At 42.1% G+C, this 20,175-nt stretch overlaps 1 protein-coding gene across 4 annotated transcripts in view; it reads right to left on the reverse strand.

Annotated features, from left to right (window-relative positions):
* The window catches only part of LOC137521181 (coagulation factor XIII B chain-like), a 268,933-nt gene that overhangs the window by 75,447 nt on the left and 173,311 nt on the right, over positions 1 to 20,175 (reverse strand). For all 4 annotated transcript variants that reach the window (XM_068240106.1, XM_068240107.1, XM_068240105.1 and 1 more), the window contains 2 exons: positions 16,395 to 16,586; positions 9,419 to 9,604 (listed from right to left, as the gene is read on the reverse strand). In XM_068240106.1, coding sequence (XP_068096207.1) covers positions 9,419 to 9,604; positions 16,395 to 16,586 — 378 coding nt within the window. The remainder of the gene's footprint in view (positions 1 to 9,418; positions 9,605 to 16,394; positions 16,587 to 20,175) is intronic.

The following is a 20,175-nucleotide window of genomic DNA, read 5'->3' on the forward strand; positions in this document are numbered from 1 at the left end:
TATAGCCAGTGTAAATATAGTCAGACCCCCCTGTATAGCCAACGTATAAATAGTCAGACCCCCTGTATAGCCAGTGTATATAGTCAGACCCCCCTGTATAGCCAGTGTACATAGTCAGAGCCCCCCATGCTCGCCTGCTCGCTCAACCACTCACCTTACCTAATCTGATCCCCCTCCTGGGCCCCACCTTAAAGAAAACCTGAACTGAAATTAAAAGTCAAAATAAGCATACACAAGTCATACTTATCTTCCATGTAGTCTACTCCTCAGTGTCTTTCTCCTCTCCCGCGTCCTGTTTGTTCACTGTGTTCAAGGGAATTTTCCGTCCTCCATTTTGAAAATGGCCATTACCCATAACAGCTTTCTGGTCAGCACACAGTTAAACTGTAACATCGCCCACTTGAGCCATAGGGAAACATGGACATTACCTGGTACATCAGTTGTCCTCTCAGCTATAACTGACAGCAACTGATAAATAACTGACAGCAACTGATATATTTCAGATCTGACAAAATATTGTCAGAACTGGAAGGGATTATTGTCAGAAGAAAATGGTGCGCTTCTGAGAGGATTTGATGGCAAGGTAACTATGGAATGTTCATTTCAAGTTACCTCATGTGTTTATTTTAAATATTTTTACTCAGTACAGGTTCTCTTTAAAGTCTGGATCCCCCTGCCGTTTATGCTGGCATAGCAGTGCGCACATCAGCAGAAACTTGCGGGGAAAGCAGGTACGGTAATGTATCCAGTAAAAGCACCGACAGAAAGTAAACAGAGGTCACTTCCTGTATAGGGCAGCGCTGTTACTGGATACTTTATCGTAGCTTCTTTCGCCACAAGTCTCCACTGATGTGCGCACCAGGCGGGGAGACTCTGTCACTAGGTCTAATTTTTGGGTGCTGTCTTATATTTCAAGCATGCTTGAAATATAAGATTGGTCTTATTTTCAGCGGATGTCTAATGGCCCATACTCATGAGCAACTTTTTGGCCTGTCGCCAGCACACGTGAGCGTGTGCACGACAGGCCGGCGACAGCTCGTCGCCAAGTCCCTCCGCATACACACGGCGGAGGGACCTGGCAACTGATGCGGCGGAAGCTGTCGCTGTTGCTCCTCCCCCCGCCGGAAGCCCAATGTATTACTTATCTTGTTGCTGTCGCTAGTCCGCGTACTCACGCGGACTAGCGACAGTTGCGGCGGAGTTGCGGCGGCGACTGTCGCCAGGCGATTGAGCGGTTCAATCGCCCGGCGACATCAGCGACGAGGGACAGTTCGGGGTGCGCGCCCGTGCAACGCCGCATACTCACGGGCGACCTGTCGCTGCAACATGCGCGCGCCGCGTGTTGCAGCGACATTTGTAGCCCGTGTGTATGGGCCATTATTTTAGGGGAAAGATGGTATCTTATCAGACTTTGCAACTGCTGTTTAGGAAATACTATTGAAAACAAAGTAAACTCTGAGAATCCCCCATGAAGAGATGGATTAGTCAAAAACCTGTTGGTTCTGTCAGATTTTAACTGCCTACTTTTTTCGTGATAGTGGTCATTTAACTGAGACAACAGGGTCAGTAGACCACGTTTTAAAGGACTCAGTGGACAGGTGGAAGCACAGAGGTGAGAGCACAGCTTCTGCTGCGTTATGCTCTGCATTTACGCACTAAGCTGGGGGAGTGCAGGAAGGTGGTGTGCAACAAAATGCGACAGGATCAGTGGGTTGTTTGTATCTGAGGGACTCCCTGTATTATGCTTCCACCCTATGTTGACAGAGGTCTTCTTGCCCGGAGTGACGAAAAGGCCAGAAACGCCCCTGAGGACAACTGAAGCGAGAGGGATATGGAGGCTGCAATACTGATTTCCTTTTAAGCAATACCAGTTGCCTGGCTGTCCTGCTGATCCTCTACCTGGAGTGACAAAAAGGCTAGAAACGCCCCTGAGGACAACTGAAGCGAGAGGGATATGGAGGCTGCCATACTGACTTCCTTTTAGGGCAATACCGGTTGCCTGGCTGTCTGAATAAGCATGCAGCAGATCAGGTGTTTCTGACATTATTTTCAGATCTAACAATATTAGCTGCATGCTTGATTCTGGTGTTGCCAGGCAACTGGTGTTGTTTAAAAGGAAATAAATATGTCAGCCTCCATATACTTCTCACTTCAGTTGTCTTTAATTGCAAGGTGCAATGAAGAAACAATGGACACCTGGCACTGCAGGTTTATGATTGCAAATGGTCAAACTTTAATATCAAGCTGCATCAGTGTACAGTCCTTAGTGCATGCAATTGCAAAGACAAGGTACACATACTGATGAGATTAGGGGAGTCAGACAGTAGGTAGGAATATACAGTATAAGGTGTGCATAGAACCTCTACCTTTCTGTAACAGAGCTGGAGCTGGTCATAGAAAGTTTCAGGCAAAACCACAACAGCACTTAAAGGAGTTATCAGGGAAATAACCTACAATGAGGTTTACTCACCTGGCGCTTTCTCCAGCCCCTTGCAGCAGACTGACTAGGTTATTTCCCTGATAACTCCTTTAAGTAGGTTACAGGCGAAAGAGTGAATTAAGTGAATTGCTGATTCTTGTTAATCTTAAACGTGAAATGCTTTATTGGTGTGAATGCTTTACATGCTCTTCAAATGCCTTCTGTGTGCCATTGTTCACTGCCCCCCCCAAGCAGTGGTGGAGCTACACTGGGACCAGAGGAGGCTCATCCCCCCCCCCCCCTGCTGATTACTGTGCCCCCCCCCCCTCATGCCCCTTCCCCCCTGCTTAGTAATATACGTTTAACTGTTTCCAGGCTCCAGCAGTGTGCACTAAACAGAAAGAAAATGTTCAGCTACGGAGATAAGGAATCCCACACCTAGGCACACAAATGGTGATTTGTCTTCCCCATGCATATTCCCCTCCTTCCCTTAGCTCAGCTGGTTATTTTGGTTAACTAATTGCTTTTCTGAAAGCTGAGAAACAGGTCATATTACAGAGGAGCAGTGGCGGCTCCAGTTTCAGATTTTTTTTTAGGGGTAGAGGGGGGCGCAAAAGGGGCACAATGTTGTGTAAAGTGCATTAAACAGATATTACATGCATCCCAATTAAACTTCTATTTTTTTTAATGCAACTTGCTACGTTCAGCAAAGACCATTTACAGAAGTAGAACACTAGCATATAAAAATCTGCCACAGTATGAAGCGTACTACCCCATTGTAAAAAGAAAGCATAAAAAACCTGCATGTTGTGGAGCATAAGATCACAATAAAAATTATGTCTGAACTCAGAAACTACTAACACTTGCACTAGTAAAAGAACCCACATTCTCAGAAATAAATATGGCACAAGTAGCTTTGTGCAGATTTAAACCTTTCGGTCTCATGGCCTATTCACCGCTTCAAAACCTTTATGGCATGCAACAATCATAACTGTGGCACCCTTAGTGGCTCTCTGTCACGTGGAAGCTCTTTATCCCCTTTAGGGGGCTGTATGTGTTGTACAGCCTCCTATGCCCCCTCTGTAACAAGTGCATAATAACAAGGGTGGTGGCCTGCTTTGTGTCCTTGTGGCCACCTAATATGTGGCCATCATGTCTCTCTTTAGCTGTTTACATTATTTGTACTAAAAAAAAGCCTTCAGCCTCCTGTCTCAAAGACCACTGAAGGAGTAGAGAGTTGAGTGAGTTTTAGGTTGTTATTGGCTTTGCTGGCTAATGGCATAACCATTAGGGATAAGCGAGATCGTAGCTGGCAAGTTCACAAGATTTTTGTCAAACTTCGGATCAGTTTTGCCAAACTAGCATTAAAATGGAGACTGGATCAGACAAAGTGTTTAACTGATCACAAATAAAAGTGACATTTTTTTTTGTCCAGGTAAAATAATCATGCTAAAAGTAGCTATACACTATTGAATTATTTTCAATTAGACATTGAATTTCACCAAACATATCATCAGTCATAAATTGAAATTCAATTTTAAACATCGTAATCAATAATTCACATCTTTCTGTTGAAATTGAGGCTAAAATTTATTGAAATATTGATCAGCAATGCTGCTTCTTTTTTGTCAACTGTAGTACAAAAGACAAGGCAGGCACAAGATGGATAAAATAACACCACTTATTTGTGATCCTTCAAAGCACTCTATTCCATAGACTGTAACAACTACAATGCACCAAAACTTCTTAGGTCTGGAGTCTCCAACATTCAACAGGCGTTTTACTCAGAGGAGTGGGTCCTCATCAGAGGTGCTTGCTGTGTACTTGTTACCGACACATCATTGGCTTCTAGTTTTGGAGGCTCCTTGTCTACCCACCCACTTCCAACGTGCTGCATGTCAGGCCTAGCACATTTTTGAATTAACTCATTACCTCCCACACTCCCCAATTTTTTTTTTTGTAATAAAAAGAAAAATTACAATAAAAAAAAACATAAATAGTTACCTTAGGGACTGAACTCTTTAAATATTTAAGTCAAGAGGGTACAACACTGTTACTTTATAAACTATGGGCTTGTAATTAGGGATGGACGCAAAACTGAACAAAATGCACCTTTATTTCCAAATAAAATATTGGCGCCAAACATTGTGATAGGGACATACTTTAAACGGTTTAATAACGGGACAAATGGACAAATACATTTGATGGATTTTAATTACAGTAGCATGCATTATTTAAAAACTATAATGGCCGAAAACGGACAAATAATGATTTTTTCCCCACATTTTTTCATATTTTCCCATTAAAACACATATAGAATAAAATAATTCTTGGCATTATGTCCCACCTAAAGAAAGCCTAATTGGTGGCGAAAAAAACAAGATATAGTTCATTTCATTGCGATACGTAATAATAAAGTTATAGACAAATGAATGGAAGGAGCGCTGAAAAGTGAATATTGCTCTGGTGCTCAAGGGGTAAAACCCCTCAGTTGTGAAGTGGTTAAAATTCAACATTCCCACTGTTGTGATTAAAATTAAAGTCTCCTCCTCCCATTTTATGTGTGGGTGTTTATAAGGAAACACAGCTACTTATATAGAATTTATTGTAGGTGTGGTTGCAGGCAATCCACGAGACTAGCACCACCAAACGTAAAACAATGGTCTTTTATTCAACCCGACATAAAAATGACATCAAGTCAATGTAAAAACAGGAAAAGCTGGCAAGCGATTATCCAGTACTTAGGATAAGTTACCAGTACTTAGGATTAGGTTGCAGGGAAACTGAACCAATGAGGGTCTTCTGTACCCTCTTCCTCTTTTTGTCAACAGCCTATTCCCTTCAGCTAGCAACTAATCAGACCCACTGTGAAATACTGATTAGCTCAAGCAGGAGTACAAAGCACAATAAAACTCCGTAAATTCCATATACCAAAACCACATCACACATAACAATAATAACCAGACATTTTCTGTGCTTCAGATGTTGATCAACAAAGGTTTTTAGCCATCAGCCATAGTCATAAACTTGGTTGTCCCAGAAAATAGCATGATACCAACACTTACCTAGAGATTGTCACCCTCCTTCACTGACCCTCTGCTGTTACCTGTGCTCATTCCAACCTACCATCACAATAGGGTGTGTGGGTGGTGTTCCAAGTTGGCTCCTGCTCCCAACACCCTCTTTTTTTCTGTCTGTACCCAGTGGCGTAGCTAAGGAGCTGTGGGCCCCGGTGCAAGTTTTACATGGGGCCCCCCAAGCACTCTATACATAACAATTGATACGGCGTACCAAAACCTGCCAAGGACAACCACAGTGTTGGAGTTGCAAGAAGGGAATGGGGAACAGTGTGTTAATGATTACAAGTATTTAGAGCATATATAGAAGTGATTATTACCAGCACAGGACCAATAGAGAGCTAATATTGTGCTTGAAGGAGAGCCCAATGGGGCCCCTCTGGCCCAAGGGCCCCGATGCGGTCGCTACCTCTGCACCCCCTATTGCTACGCCCCTGTCTGTACCCTGTTGCACACATTGTTCCTCATTGCCCACCACAGCCTGATCCTTGGTGAGATCAAACACCTTTTTCTTGCTTTCCCCTCCGCTGCCCCCACTGACTGTCAGACCAATCTTCCCTACCTGTAGCTACAACTGCTATCCTAGCGATAGGAACCTCTAACTCTGTTCATGCAGGACTTATGCTTTCAAACCTTTATTACACTCTGAACTCCATTTTTTAGGTGTCAGTCAACAGGTTTTAAGTTTCAGCTGCCCATTATTGATGAGATGGAGAGAGAAGGCTCTTGTTCCTGCACCATCCCCCAGGAAAGTTCTGCACCTTCAGGACTCCTCAGCAGATTTTTGATCTTCAACAGTAGTATTATTTATTTATACTGTACAGTGCTGACATCTTCTACAACACTTTAGACAGTACGCAATCATGTCACTAACAGTCCCTCAGAGCAGATCACAAACTAATCCCAACCACAGTCACAGTCTAATATGCCACAAATAGTACATGGGAGTAAATTGGAATACCCACACTATCAATTTTAGTGCTTCAAGGCAAGAGTGCTAACTACTATGCTACCCGTATTAAATCTTCAGCAAAAAAAGGAAAAAGAAACTATGGCTGAAGAAACTGGATATAGGATTTTTTTCCCAAATCTGCTACTGATGTAATTATCCCCACCTTTAAAGGGACTCCGAGCCGTGCAGAAACTATGGAAAGATGCATATCATTTTAAAGCTCTCTTTCTCCTCTTTCCAATGATATATAAACCGCCACCCTACGCCTTTTAGTTTTCGCTAGTTTCGCGATTGAAATTGCCGCGGCCGCAATTTCAATCGCTAAAAATAAAGAAAGCTAAAAGGCGTAGAGCGACGATTTAGGTGTCGCCAGAAAGAGGAGAAAGAGAGCTTTAAAATGATATCCATCTTTCCATAGTTACTTGTATTACACAGGACGACACTTTCCCCAGTGTCAGCAGCTCCATTCAGCAGAAAAAGTTGGCCTGTGTAATACAATGTAACTATGGAAAGATGGATATCATTTTAAAGCTCTCTTTCTCCTCTTTCTGGCGACACCTAAATCGTTGCCCTACGCCTTTTAGTTTTCTTTATTTTCGCGATTGAAATCGCGGCCGCTGCAATTTCAATCGCGAAAATAGCGAAAACTAAAAGGCCTAGGGCGGCGGTTTATATATCATTGGAAAGAGGAGAAAGAGAGCTTTAAAATGATATGCATCTTTCCATAGTTTCTGCACTGCTCGGAGTCCCTTTAAGAAAGATAAACTTTCGACTGATTTCAGAAACTTTAGTTAACAAAAGTATGGTTTAGAGTGGTGGTAAATTTTCATTAACAGCTGCAAACTAGTAGCGCAGAAGTGTGAACAATTTTTAGAAAATCAAAACCTACGGTAATCAATTCTTGTAATGTGATGCAGTTATCACTACACCTTGACTGAAAGTGAAAGGAGTAGAAAGCCATACAGCAGCATACCTTTAATGACTTACATGGTTTATTACAAGCTTTTAAAACATTTAAGGACAACGATTGTTAAAAAGAAGAAGAAAAAAAAGCTAAGCACAAGCATCAGACCAAACCATGAAGATGGGGTAGATGCAACTGTAGTATTCTAATCAGTATTTATTTACAATATTTACCCCCACATCCGTCCTATATATAACATATATAGGTGACAGTATTGTCATATGGTATTGATCACCACAATGACCTGTAAAAAATAGCCTTTATAGATTTATGCTAAGTTGCTATAATCACATGGGCTGGCACACAGTGATATGCTCTTTTTCCATGACTGAAGAAACACTGGGGGACATTTATCAAGAGTGTCTGAGACAAAATATTGGTAGGTTTCTAGAAATTCATGCAGAACTGTCTCAGACATCCTAAGAAATCAGCAAATAGTGCAGTTTCCTACTAAAACTGTTGTAATATAGGAGGAGCTAGGAAGGTCTCTCAGACAATGCAGTATGTGAGTGGAATTGCTTTTGCTGAGGTAACCAATACATCTGCTGTACAGCATCAATGCCCAGCACTGAAAGGGTTAAACACAGAACAGCTTCACAGGACACCTGGCAGCAAGGGGGCGGAGCACTTCACAAATTATGCCTAGCCTGCATTGCTGCACTATCTGTAGAACTGCTATCAAGCACTTCTTAATTTGTGGCAGTTTAGGGATGGATTTGCAATTTTCTTAACTGTAGTGCAGCTCTAGAAATTCACGCTAAACCTCCCCTATTAAAAAGGATTTAAGAAGTTTCTTATTATCATGCAGAACAGTTTCCCTGCTGGTTAAAACTGTTTAAGAAGAAAAAACGTTCAGTATTGCTTTGATAAATCTGGCCTAGTGTGTATTGGGCTTCTTCAACTGCATTCCTGGGATTTCCTTGTTACCTTATGTCAATAAAGACATTGTAAATTACAAGACTGCAGTTCAAAAAAAACCCCTAACTACAGAATTGCCGGTTTTTCTGTCTGCATGGCAGAGCATATCATTCTGTGACAACCCAGCTGATTTACTACCTCTTCCTCCGATGTCAGTTCAGCTGCCGGAGAAAGACACAGGCTCACTACACAAAACTTCCTGCTTGGTACACTGTTTGTGGTGATCAGGAACATCTTACAGCCCTGGTCCACATGTGAAAACCTAATGTGCAGCAGCCATTGCAGGGAAAGAGAAGTACGCCAGAAGAGGAGCTTATATCACCCCCTCCCACATGGTACATCCCACCTCCGTGGATGCAGGCACTGCCTTCCCTGTATCTGAGGAGGCTCTGATAATTAGTTAAAGATTTACAAAATAAGAGCAAAAAATAGAAGGGTGACTAATAGAAACATGGTCAAATGTACATTGAATTATTAAAAAAATACTTTTGACAGTTCCTCTTTAAGATTCTTCTTAAGGCATAATACAGAATGGGATCAGAAAAGGTACAGTTCTGATCCCAATCTGTATCATGCCTGAAGAGGAAACTTAATGTTTTGAAAGCTTGCAATAAACCATGTACAGCTAGTAATAAAGGTATTACCTGAATCAATATTTGTTGGTTTGAGGTCAGCATATCTGCTCCCTGACTAATGCTGGGTACACACATTGAGATTTCCCATTACATTCGCGGGATCGAATGGATCGATTCGATCATTTCCAACATGCTCGATTCGGATTTCGATCGTTTCTGCCGTCGATTTGGCATACTTAACATGCAAATCGACTGCAGAAACGATCGAAATCCGAATCGAGCATGTTGGAAATTATCGAATCAATCCGTTTGTTCCCGCGAATCGAACGGGAAATCTCAACGTGTGTACCCAGCATTGCATTGGACCACTTCACACAGCAGCATGTGATGGTTTGCATTCGTGAAAGGCTCTGGGTCTTTTTATGGCTAGCATAAGGGAAATGGTATGGCAACATAATTATAATATGGAAACATTAGGTATTCCTGTTACAGAATATAGTGATCACAACTCACCGCGTTTGACACATTTTGGGTAAACGAGTTCTCCATTATTGCATCTTGATTTTAGCTGCCCAGTTTCCGGAAAAAAGCCACTGAAGCATAGAAATGTCACAACTTCATCATGCTTCCAATATTTTTTATTTTCTTTAGTTTTTGTGGAATTTCCTTGTAAGTATTTTTCATTGATAATACATGGCTCTGAAATGAAAGTAGGAATATTAAAAAAGGTAAATAACAATTTGTCGTTCAGACTGATTGCACTAACACATGTAAGGAAGAGTATGTCTTTACAATAAGATGTTTTGAAGAGGTAATGTACATTTATACAGTCATACAAATGCACTTGGCTTGTTATATTTTTTTTAACTGCAGCACTGCAGACATACGTACAACACAGACGTTGTCCATCTATTTGTGGTCCCATTCTTCATGCTGATTACTTGACTTGTTCTATACTATGCTGTGTCATAAATGCAGAGAAAACATAGCTATTTCCCGGGTCTTGTTAGTACTCTCTGCAACTAATCATTACACAAATGTGATTTTTAGCATTCAGAGCCCCTCTGTACAACTCAAACCACAATGTTCCAGCAGTGGCTGGATTGTGTACTGGTTAAGGGCTCTGCCTCTGACACAGGAGACCATGGTTTGAATCTCAGTTCTTCCTGTTAAGTAAGCCAGCACATATTCTGTAAGGAAACCTTGGGCAAGACACCCTAACACTACTACTGCCTACAGAGTGAACCCTAGAGGCTGCAGCTCTGGTGCTTTAAGTCTGCCAGGAAAAAAAGCATGATGCAAATAGTCTGTGTGTCTGTCTTTAACTTTTATCCATTAAGTACAGTACATACACACTGGTTGTATGCACACCTCTGTGTTTAGTCATTGATATTTGCAGGCAAAAAGCTGATGTCTGTAAGGGGTGGTCGGTAAGGCGTGGTCAATGAAAATAATGAAGTAAGCCTGCACATATTCTGTAGGGAAACCTTGGGCAAGACTCCCTAACACTACTATTGTCTATAGAGTGAGCCATAGTGGCTGCAGCTCTCGTGCTTTGAGTCTGCCAGGAGAAAAGCATGATATAAATGCTCTGTGTACCTGTCTTTAACTTTCACCCACCCATTAACCAGTTTAGCCTTTACGTAGCTCCTTTGTCCAAAAAGACTGCTGCTTATGCATCCTGGACGTAGGTGCACACCGCATACTTGCCGCAGCACCGATCAGTGCAAGGGACCAGGTGGTCCCTCTACCCGATCACTGCCCTCTTAAGCTGCAATGATCGCTGTTACAGCACTGATTGGTCAAAGGGATCATGTGATTCTTTGACCCTTCTGGCTGCAGTGATCGGTCCAAGGGATCATGTGATCCTTTGACAGTATGGGCTTGATTCACAAAAGAGTGCTAACTGTTAGCACGGATGTTTTTCGCGAGAATGTTTGCGTTTGCGCACGAAAAGGATAAGGATTTAGCACAAAACCGTTTAATTGCGCGTGAACGTGAAAATTCGCGCAAAAAACGGCCGTGCTAACAGTTAGCACTCTTTTTTGGAATCAAGCCCTAAGTGTCCTCACAGTCTTCCAATGAACACTGCCTCTGTTAGAGACAGTGTTCATTGATAAAAAAAAAATAATAATAAAATTGGTAAATACAAAATAAAATAAAAAAGGTTTTAATGTTAACTGGTTCCAGACCGACTCAGTTTGAATCTACATCCAGCAGGTGGTGCTGCCACTCTGATTGGACGTAGATTCAACGTCCCGCTGAATGATGCGCCCTCGCCGATCTTGCCGCTCTGAATCTGCCGCAATTTGCTCGCTCTGCTAGCTATAAGATGGCAGAGCTCTGTGAGCAGGTCAGGAGCCGCTTTCATTGGCTCCTGACCGCATGATCACAGAAAGCCAATCACATTGGCTCCCATTGATAGACAGCGTCAGGAGCCAATGAAAACGGCTCCTGACCAGCTGTCAGCAGGAGCCTGCGGCGGTAGGGCAGCATGGTGGCCGGCGAGAGTGGCGGGTATGTGCGGCGATTCGTTGGGAAGCAGCATTTACTGTACCAGCTGTCTCTGGTCATTAAGGGGTGGTTAAAAATAAAAAATAGAAAAAAAGTGCCTGAAAGTCCCCACCTATGATGTTTGCAGCAACTTTTTTTGCAGCGCGCAACTTTTTCACAATAAATGGTTGTTTTGGGATATCACGAATATTGTTAAATGAAAATTAATTAAATGATGTTTAGCGACGTGCGAATGTGCGATCGCCATCACGATCAACGACCAATCGCTCAGATTTCCATTGCCTGCCATGATATTTTTATTGTGATTAAACAATAGTTTGCACCTTTGTTACCATGGTAGTGAAGATAGAACGTTTAATGATCGCTGTTCGGCACTGATCCCAGATCCATCTTCACGTCGGTAGTTAGCTTATATTTGAATGATGATGGTTACAGTCAGTAATAGTCATTATTAATAAAAACAAGTAAAATGTTAGTTAAATGTTATTTAAATTGTCAAGCTTTGTTGAAAAGCACATACGATTTTGCGCAATGCAAAACCGCACATAATGCTTTTAAATGGCAACACCAAAAACTGAATCCCTGCCGCATGAAAACGTAACACGCATACAATTCCCATAGACTGCTAGCAGGTGCTGGCAGTCTATGGTGGATGACACATGCGCAACAACGTGAAAAGGACGCAAAAACTGATCGTGGGAAAATGCCAGTGTTTTTTCGCAGACACAAGTGTGGCCTCTCTCTAACTGTGCCTCTCTCACAGTTCTGTTACCTCACATTTGTGTTCTGAGGTGGCAGGAGCTGCTGCAGGGTGCAGTGGGCGCTGATAAATTTGGGTGCCACTGTAGGCACTCATGTAAAATGCAGCTAATATCTGCTATAACAGTAAATTTGGGTGCCAAAATCGCCCAATAAAATAGCGACCGATGGGACAGCCCAATGTAGAAACTGCTGCTATAAATATAAACATAGGGTGTGCCACAACACCTGCTATTTATAGCTGCAGCTTTTATAGTGGGTAGTCTCGGTGCCTGTTATTTTATCGGGCGACTCTGGTGCCCAAATTTACTGTGGTATCCGCTATTAGCAGCATTTTACGTGGGTGGCTAAGATTACAGATGTCCCCACCCCCCCAGTATGTGTAACAAGATGCCCCCCCCAACAAATATAGGTAGCCAAATGTCCCCTCCCCATATACAGTGGCTTGCAAAAGTATTCGGTACCCTTGAAGTTTTCCACATTTTGTCACATTACTGCCACAAACATGAACCAATTTTATTGGAATTCCACGTGAAAGACCAATACAAAGTGGTGTACACGTGAGAACAGAAGTGGAACAAAAATCATACATTATTCCAAACATTTTTTACAAATAAATAACTGCAAAGTGGGGTGTGCGTAATTATTCAGCCCCCTGAGTCAATACTTTGTAGAACCACCTTTTGCTGCAATTACAGCTGCCAGTCTTTTAGGGTATGTCTCTACCAGCTTTGCATATCTAGAGACTGAAATCCTTGCCCCTTCTTCTTTGCAAAACAGCTCCAGCTCAGTCAGATTAGATGGACAGCGTTTGTGAACAGCAGTTTTCAGATCTTGCCACAGATTCTCGATTGAATATAGATCTGGACTTTGACTGGGCCATTCTAACACATGGATATGTTTTGTTTTAAACCATTCCATTGTTGCCCTGGCTTTATGCTTATAGTCATTGTCCTGCTGGAAGGTGAACCTCCGCCCCAGTCTCAAGTCTTTTGCAGACTCCAAGAGGTTTTCTTCCACGATTGCCCTGTATTTTGGCTCTATCCACCTTCCTATCAACTTTGACTAGCTTCCCTGTCCCTGCTGAAGAGAAGCACCCCCCGAGCATGATGCTGCCACCACCATATTTGTCAGTCAGCGTAGGTGTGTTCTGAGTGATGTGCAGAGTTAATTTTCTGCCACACATAGCGTTTTGCATTTTGGCCAAAAAGTTCCATTTTGGTCTCATCCGACCAGAGCACCTTCTTCCACATATTTGTTGTGTCCCCCACATGGCTTGTGGCAAACTGCAAACGGGACTTCTTATGCTTTTCTGTTAACAATGGCTTTCTTCTTGTCACTCTTCCATAAGAGCCAACTTTGTGCAGTGCACAACTAATAGTTATCCTATGGACAGATTCCCCCACCTGAGCTGTAGAGCTCTGCAGCTCGTTCAGAGTCACCATGGGCCTCTTGACTGCATTTCTGATTAGCGCTCATCTTGTTTGGCCTGTGAGTTTAGGTGGACGGCCTTGTCTTGGTAGGTTTACAGTTGTGCCATACACCTTCCATTTCTGAATGATCGCTTGAACAGTGCTCCGTGGGATGTTCAAGGCTTTGAAAATCTTTTTGTAGCCTAAGCCTGCTTTACATTTCTCAATAACTTTATCCCTGCCCTGTCTGGTGTGTTCTTTGGAGTTCATGGTGTTGTTGCTCCCAAGATTCTCTTAGACAACCTCTGAGGCCATCACAGAGTAGCTGTATTTATACTGACATTAGATTACACACAGGTGCACTCTAGTCATTAGCACTCATCAGGCAATGTCTATGGGCAACTGACTGCACTCAGACCAAAGGGGGCTGAATAATTACGCACACCCCACTTTGCAGTTATTGATTTGTAAAAAATGTTTGGAATCATGTATGATTTTCGTTCCACTTCTCACATGTACACCACTTTGTACTGGTCTTTCATGTGGAATTCCAATAAAATTGATTCATGTTTGTGGCAGTAATGTGACAAAATGTGAAAAACTTCAAGGGGGCCGAATACTTTTGCAAGCCACTGTATGTAACCAGATATCTTTCCCCCAGCCCAGGTAACCAGATGATACGCCCCTCCCCATTATATCTAGCCAGATGCCCCATGGCCCATTCCAGATGTTCCCTCCTTCCTAGTATATGTAGCCAGATGCCTCCACTCCCCCCCCCCCCAGCCCAATAACCAATTGCGTATCTAAGGGCCAAACACCTGCAGAGGAAGTGAAATCTATCTTTATGAAACACATCCAGTCAAGTGCTTGGCCTTGCGAATTAGGGTTAAATAATATGATTATATTTCTGTTGGCCTTGATCGTTGATTGTTTAACGCTTCTACAGTAACAATGCTCACATTACTGGCTCTGTACACAGCAATATTACCGCAGATTTGCATTGCATCAACCTTCCAGTGTGAACTACACAATTAAAAATGTCCTGCAGTTAAGTCTTAGCTGTCAGGGATAACTGTTAATAATATTATTAATTAGAGAAGGAGCTTTGGAGGCATGAGGTTGCCTTCAGGGAAAAAAGAACAAAAACACAGAGATGGCGAGAGCTCCATATGGTTAAGTATGTTCTGATAAGAAATACATAATAAAAAACAATGTACACGCAAACCCAGGTCACAAACCCTGCAACAATGGTAATGCAATTGTGAAGGTTGCCCGCTCTCACTCAGGGAGGTTGTGGTCTACAGGGTGTGTATACAGGGTTTGTATACGGTCCCCCCCCCCCAAAAAAAAGTGTAAACTAGCAGTTGTAAACTCCCAATAGGGGTATGAACAGCATGGGAAAGAAAAGGGGCCTCAGGGGATATAAAATCTTTAAAAAATGTTTAAAAACAGTAAGAAGTAGATTAGAAGTAGTGCTAGTAATAAAATATATGTTGATTACCTAGTTGGTTGTACATCTGTGAGAAAAGCTCCTTCTAAAGCTCCATACACACGGCAGATGAAATGCGGACGAGAAGGCCAACAACAACCATCTTTGCCAGAATCCACCCTTTGCTTGGCAGCCGCAGACCCCTCTCGACTGATCAGCCAGTGATCTGTCCTGGCAACCCCTTTGGCAAAGTGATAGCGAGAGCATTGTTCTTCCCATTTACTCGGCTTTATGCGTGAAGTCACTCCTCTGCAGCTCCACGCATCGCTGCAGGGGGCGTAACTAGAGGGAAGCAACCCCTGTGATTGCAGCGAGGCCCAGAGCAGTGGGGGGCCCCATCTACTAATCTTCCCTTCCTCTGATACAGGGAACTATCCTTCAGGTGTTTTTGTGGCTACACTTATGGGTGTGAAGATCATGATGGGCACACTTGTTTTATGACCCTTGTGAGATGGGCCCCAAGGCTGTGAAGTGTACCAAGGGGAGGCATGGAAGGAGTTGTGAACATCGGGGAGGCATCAAAGTTTTGCTGGGGGGGGGGGCATGAATTGTAGCTACGGCACTCCATCGCTGCATAAACAGAGCACGTAGCTTTCTTGCAAGTCCTGATCCCAACTGGGCAAGATTGGTTGCTTTACTGCTATTAAGTATTTATATCCAGTGTGGGGCCTCCTCCCTCAATACTTTTAAATGCATGGTTTCCAAATTGTAGACGGTAAGCCCCATTGAGATTGCTTAAACTCTGACCTATATCAGTACTCATCCTGTTATCTCAAAAAACCTGTCACGTTTCTAAGGCATTTTCCAGATGGAAGGCTGAACTGTGTGCTTTGCAGGCAGTTCAGCATCCCATCTGCCAGCCCTGAACGCCATTTGGGTGTAATTAAAATGCAGGTGAATGGCAGCATTTGTAACACCATGCATGGCAGCTCTTGGCAGACAGTGGCATTATCCGGTGACAGAGATGCATCTCCCGTGCTCAGATATGGAGCCACCGCTACCAAGAGCTAATAAGCACAAGGTCGGTGCAAGACAACAGCTAACAGATAGTGAATTTACCCCCTTCAGCTTCCCATATGAAACAGCCTTTACATCAATGAGCAGTTCCATTAAGTTTTATGAATGCACTTAACCTGCTGTGGGATAAGGCAGTATAGAATGCTTTACATAAATTAATTATAAAAATATTACAATAGATTGCTGAGCTTAAAAAAAAGAAAATGAAATTAAATTATACAGATTCTCATTCTGAACATTTAATCAATATTGTTTAACTGTTAATAAGTTATTCATTTATTATCAGGAAATATCTTACCTAGACAAACTGGTGGAGTTTCCCAAACTCCATCTTGACACTTAATCTTGGGTTTCCCTTGAAGCTTATAATAGCTTATACACTGGAACTCAACAGTGGACCGTGAGGCATAACTCTGTTTTCTTGCTTCCGATAATTCACCAAACAAAACTTCTGGTGGTTGAGGACATGGTTTTTCCACTTTGTCTTGTACTTCAATACAAAATATCAATGGAAATTAAAAATAAGTATATGTAAAACTACGGCAAACTATGTTCACAATGGTGTGTTGCAGTGCGTTGTGTCAGGCAATATAATCACATTGGTAAAAACAATGTGACTATATTGTAATGGTATGTTCAGATCGGTGCCTTAAAGGGAACCAGAGACGCCAGAAAAAAGATTTTATACATACCTGGGGCTTCCTGCAGCCCCATACGCACGAATCGCTCCCATGCCGCCGTCCTCCGCTTCCTGTATCTGCCGGTACCGGGTCCCGTAGTTTCGGCCAGTCGGCATCAGCACGCGGCCAATTGTCCGCATCACAGGGGCTCCCGGCATACCCTTACGCGTGCGGCTGCATACTGCGCAGCCGCACGCGTAAGGATATGGAGGGAGCCCCTGATCATGCGGACAATTGGCCACGTCCGCCAGAAGTGACGGGACCCGGTACCGGCGGATCTAGGAAGTGGAGGATGGCGGCGTGGGAGCGATCCAGGCTTATGGGGCTGGAAGAAGCCCCAGGTATGTATGAAATCTTTTTTCTTTTTCCATGTCCGGCGTCTCTGGTTCCCTTTAAAAGTCGGGTGCGACAGAAGCGTTGGACGTAACGCAGTGCCGTACTACATAGCTACATAGTTATTTGGATTGAAAAAAGACATACTTCCATCGAGTTCAATGCATGTGTTAACAGTGGCAGTGAAGCAAACTTCCTATGTACTATAAGGTTCAATGTATGTCTCGTACCACATGGTTAATGTAAGGATGCAACGTTTCTCCTTCGTTCTGTTGCATTCCTCTTTTTATAGGGAAAACAACTCAACTCCCTGCTGTGAATGGTGCCTAATATTCTTTGTATCATTACTATGGAGAAATAAATGTCCATCTTTCCAATAAGATATTTTCATATAGTGGTCAAAGAGTCTGTAGCAGGTTGGCACTACAGTGTTCACACAAGATGAGCCATGCACTAGTGGTTTTCCAGTCTGCACTCCTCCAAGAGCTTCACCAGCGTGCTCTAGCCAGTAGACATATAGGCCTCAATTCACTAAGCTTTATCAAACACTTTATCGAACGTTTGATAATTTACCTCATGGGTAAAATCTAATTTTGAATTCACTAAGGTGTTATAGATTTATCTAATGTTTTATCGATAAAACGTTCAATAAATCTATAACACCTTAGTGAATTCAAAATTAGATTTTAACCATGAGGTAAACTATGAAACGTTTGGTAAAGTGTTTGTTAAAACTTAGTGAATTGAGTCCATAGTGTAGGTAAACAAGAGAGGAAGAAAGCTGGCACTGCTGTGGATGCTTGGTTTATTGAAGCACACAAATGCAAACTATGCAAATATCATAAAAGTCGCAGTACACATACCAGATGTATCTGTGAGAGGAGGCACGGTGGTGAAGGTGGGTGCCGGGTATAAGATGCCTGAAAGCAGTTTTCGCGCACTGCTGCGCTTCTATGGAGGCTTGTACCTAGCACCCACCTTCACCGCCGTGCCTCCTATCACATCTGGTATGTGTACCATGACTTTTATGATATTTGAATAGTTTGCATTTGTGATTTATTTTTTTGTACTTCAATAAACCAAGCAGCCGCAGCATTGCCAGCTTTCTTCCTCTCTTGTTTACCTATGAGATATTTTCATAAACAAGTAATTTATGCATGCACAATAATTTCATTTTTGACAAATTTTGCAGCGCTCCTATCTTTTGTATTGGAGCAAAAATGCTGCAGGACCCGCAATTGCAATTTGGCCAAACGATTACAATTTATTGCATTCTACTTAATGTAATTCTCTCCTCTCTCCTTTTTCTTTCGGTTGACTCTTTGTGACTATATCTTAGTGCTCTTTAGGATCCCCAGTGAATGTCGGTTTACCCAAAGTGCAACTGAAAGTGCTCTATTGAACCCCAGTCCATATAGAATACTAAAGCTTTTGTTTTCCAGGACTAAAGGCTCATACACACATCAGACCATAGTCTTTTGAAAATGAAAGATCACAGACCAATTTTACCCCCTTCCATGTAGTATGAGAGCCATACCTACACAGTCTATTCTATGGAGCTGAGCTCCCCATCAGACAGAAATCTTTGCAAGATGCTGCACACAAAGATGCTGTACACATGCAACAGATCAGTATCTGAAAAAAATCTGTTCCTGCAAAAGATCCGTTCCTGCAAAATGCATTCATAGTCTATGATATCTGCAGATCTCATACACACCTTGTTTAGCAGACATTCATCTGCAGATCATCTGCAGATTAGATCCACCAGGATGGATTTTCAGATCTGCAAATGATTGTCTGATCTGCAGATGAATGTCAGTTAAACAAGGTGTGTATGATGATCTGCAGATCTCATATACTATGAATGCAATTTGCAGGAACGGATCTTTGGCAGGAACAGATCTTTTGAAGTTTAATGATCTTTTGTGTCTGTACAGCATCTGTATGTGCAGCATCTTGCAAAGATTTTTTTCTGATGGGGAGTTCAGCTCCATAGAAAAGACTGTGTAGGTATGGCTCTCATACTACATGGAAGGGGGCAAAATTGGTCTGTGATCTTTCATTTTCAAAAGACTATGGTCTGATGTGTGTATGTGGCCTAATGCTTCCAGCATAAAAGAGGCACAGTAAAATTGCAGGGACATTTTAAAAAAAAGATCTGGCGGTTACTTCCCTGTTCTATTTCTGACCTATTGCTTACCTCATCTACTAAATCATTTTTCCAGCATTTTCCAAACATAAACATCATTCAAATAGATTACTACTGATTCAATTAACATTGATATTATTTTCCTTGACTATTTTTAGTACTTTTGTGCTTGCTGAGCACTTTAAAGAGGAACTGTAGTGAAAATATGTAATTATTGCTTATATGCTTATTTTTTTTTACAATATCACTTTATAAATTATATAGTTAGTGTTTGCCCATTGTCTTTCCTTACCCCTTCCTCTCATTGATTTACATTCTGCAATGTATCATAAGTGGTGACATCTTTAACCCTATTAAGTGCATCTCTGATGTTTGTAGACCAGGTATTTTTTCTACTGGCTTTGGAACAATGTTCTGGGAGGAGAGATCTGCATAGCCAAACAGTGTAGGCTGAGGCAGGAGGGAGGGAGGGGCTACATATAATATACAGCAATATATAGATATAGGAAGTGTTTCTGATGCTGAAACGAGTATAAATCACGCAAAAGTGGCTATCCTGAAAATATTTAGTTTTCATCTAGCATCTCAGTTTTCATCTAACATTTTAAAATAAAAAAGTGCTACTGTAGAAAATACTAATTAATTCTGGCTATATAAATAATTTAGTTCAAAATGTAAATTGTGTTGCTGCTACAATGTATAGTGATGATATTCAATTTTGTAATAATATATTTTTCTGCATTGTCATTTTTGTTTTGTTTTTTACTTCTAGTATTGCAAAAGAGTGCATAGGCAGTGTAATTAGTTGCTTTATTTGTAAGGGTGTGGTTTCAAAAGTGGGTTGGGCTAGCTACATGAAAAAAAAGTGCAAAAAACATTCCTGTGGCTCGAATCAGAACGCCAGGCAGGATAATATG

The sequence above is a fragment of the Hyperolius riggenbachi genome, chromosome 6, assembly GCF_040937935.1.
Source record: "Hyperolius riggenbachi isolate aHypRig1 chromosome 6, aHypRig1.pri, whole genome shotgun sequence".
In the NCBI taxonomy this organism is placed as follows: Eukaryota; Metazoa; Chordata; class Amphibia; order Anura; family Hyperoliidae; genus Hyperolius; species Hyperolius riggenbachi.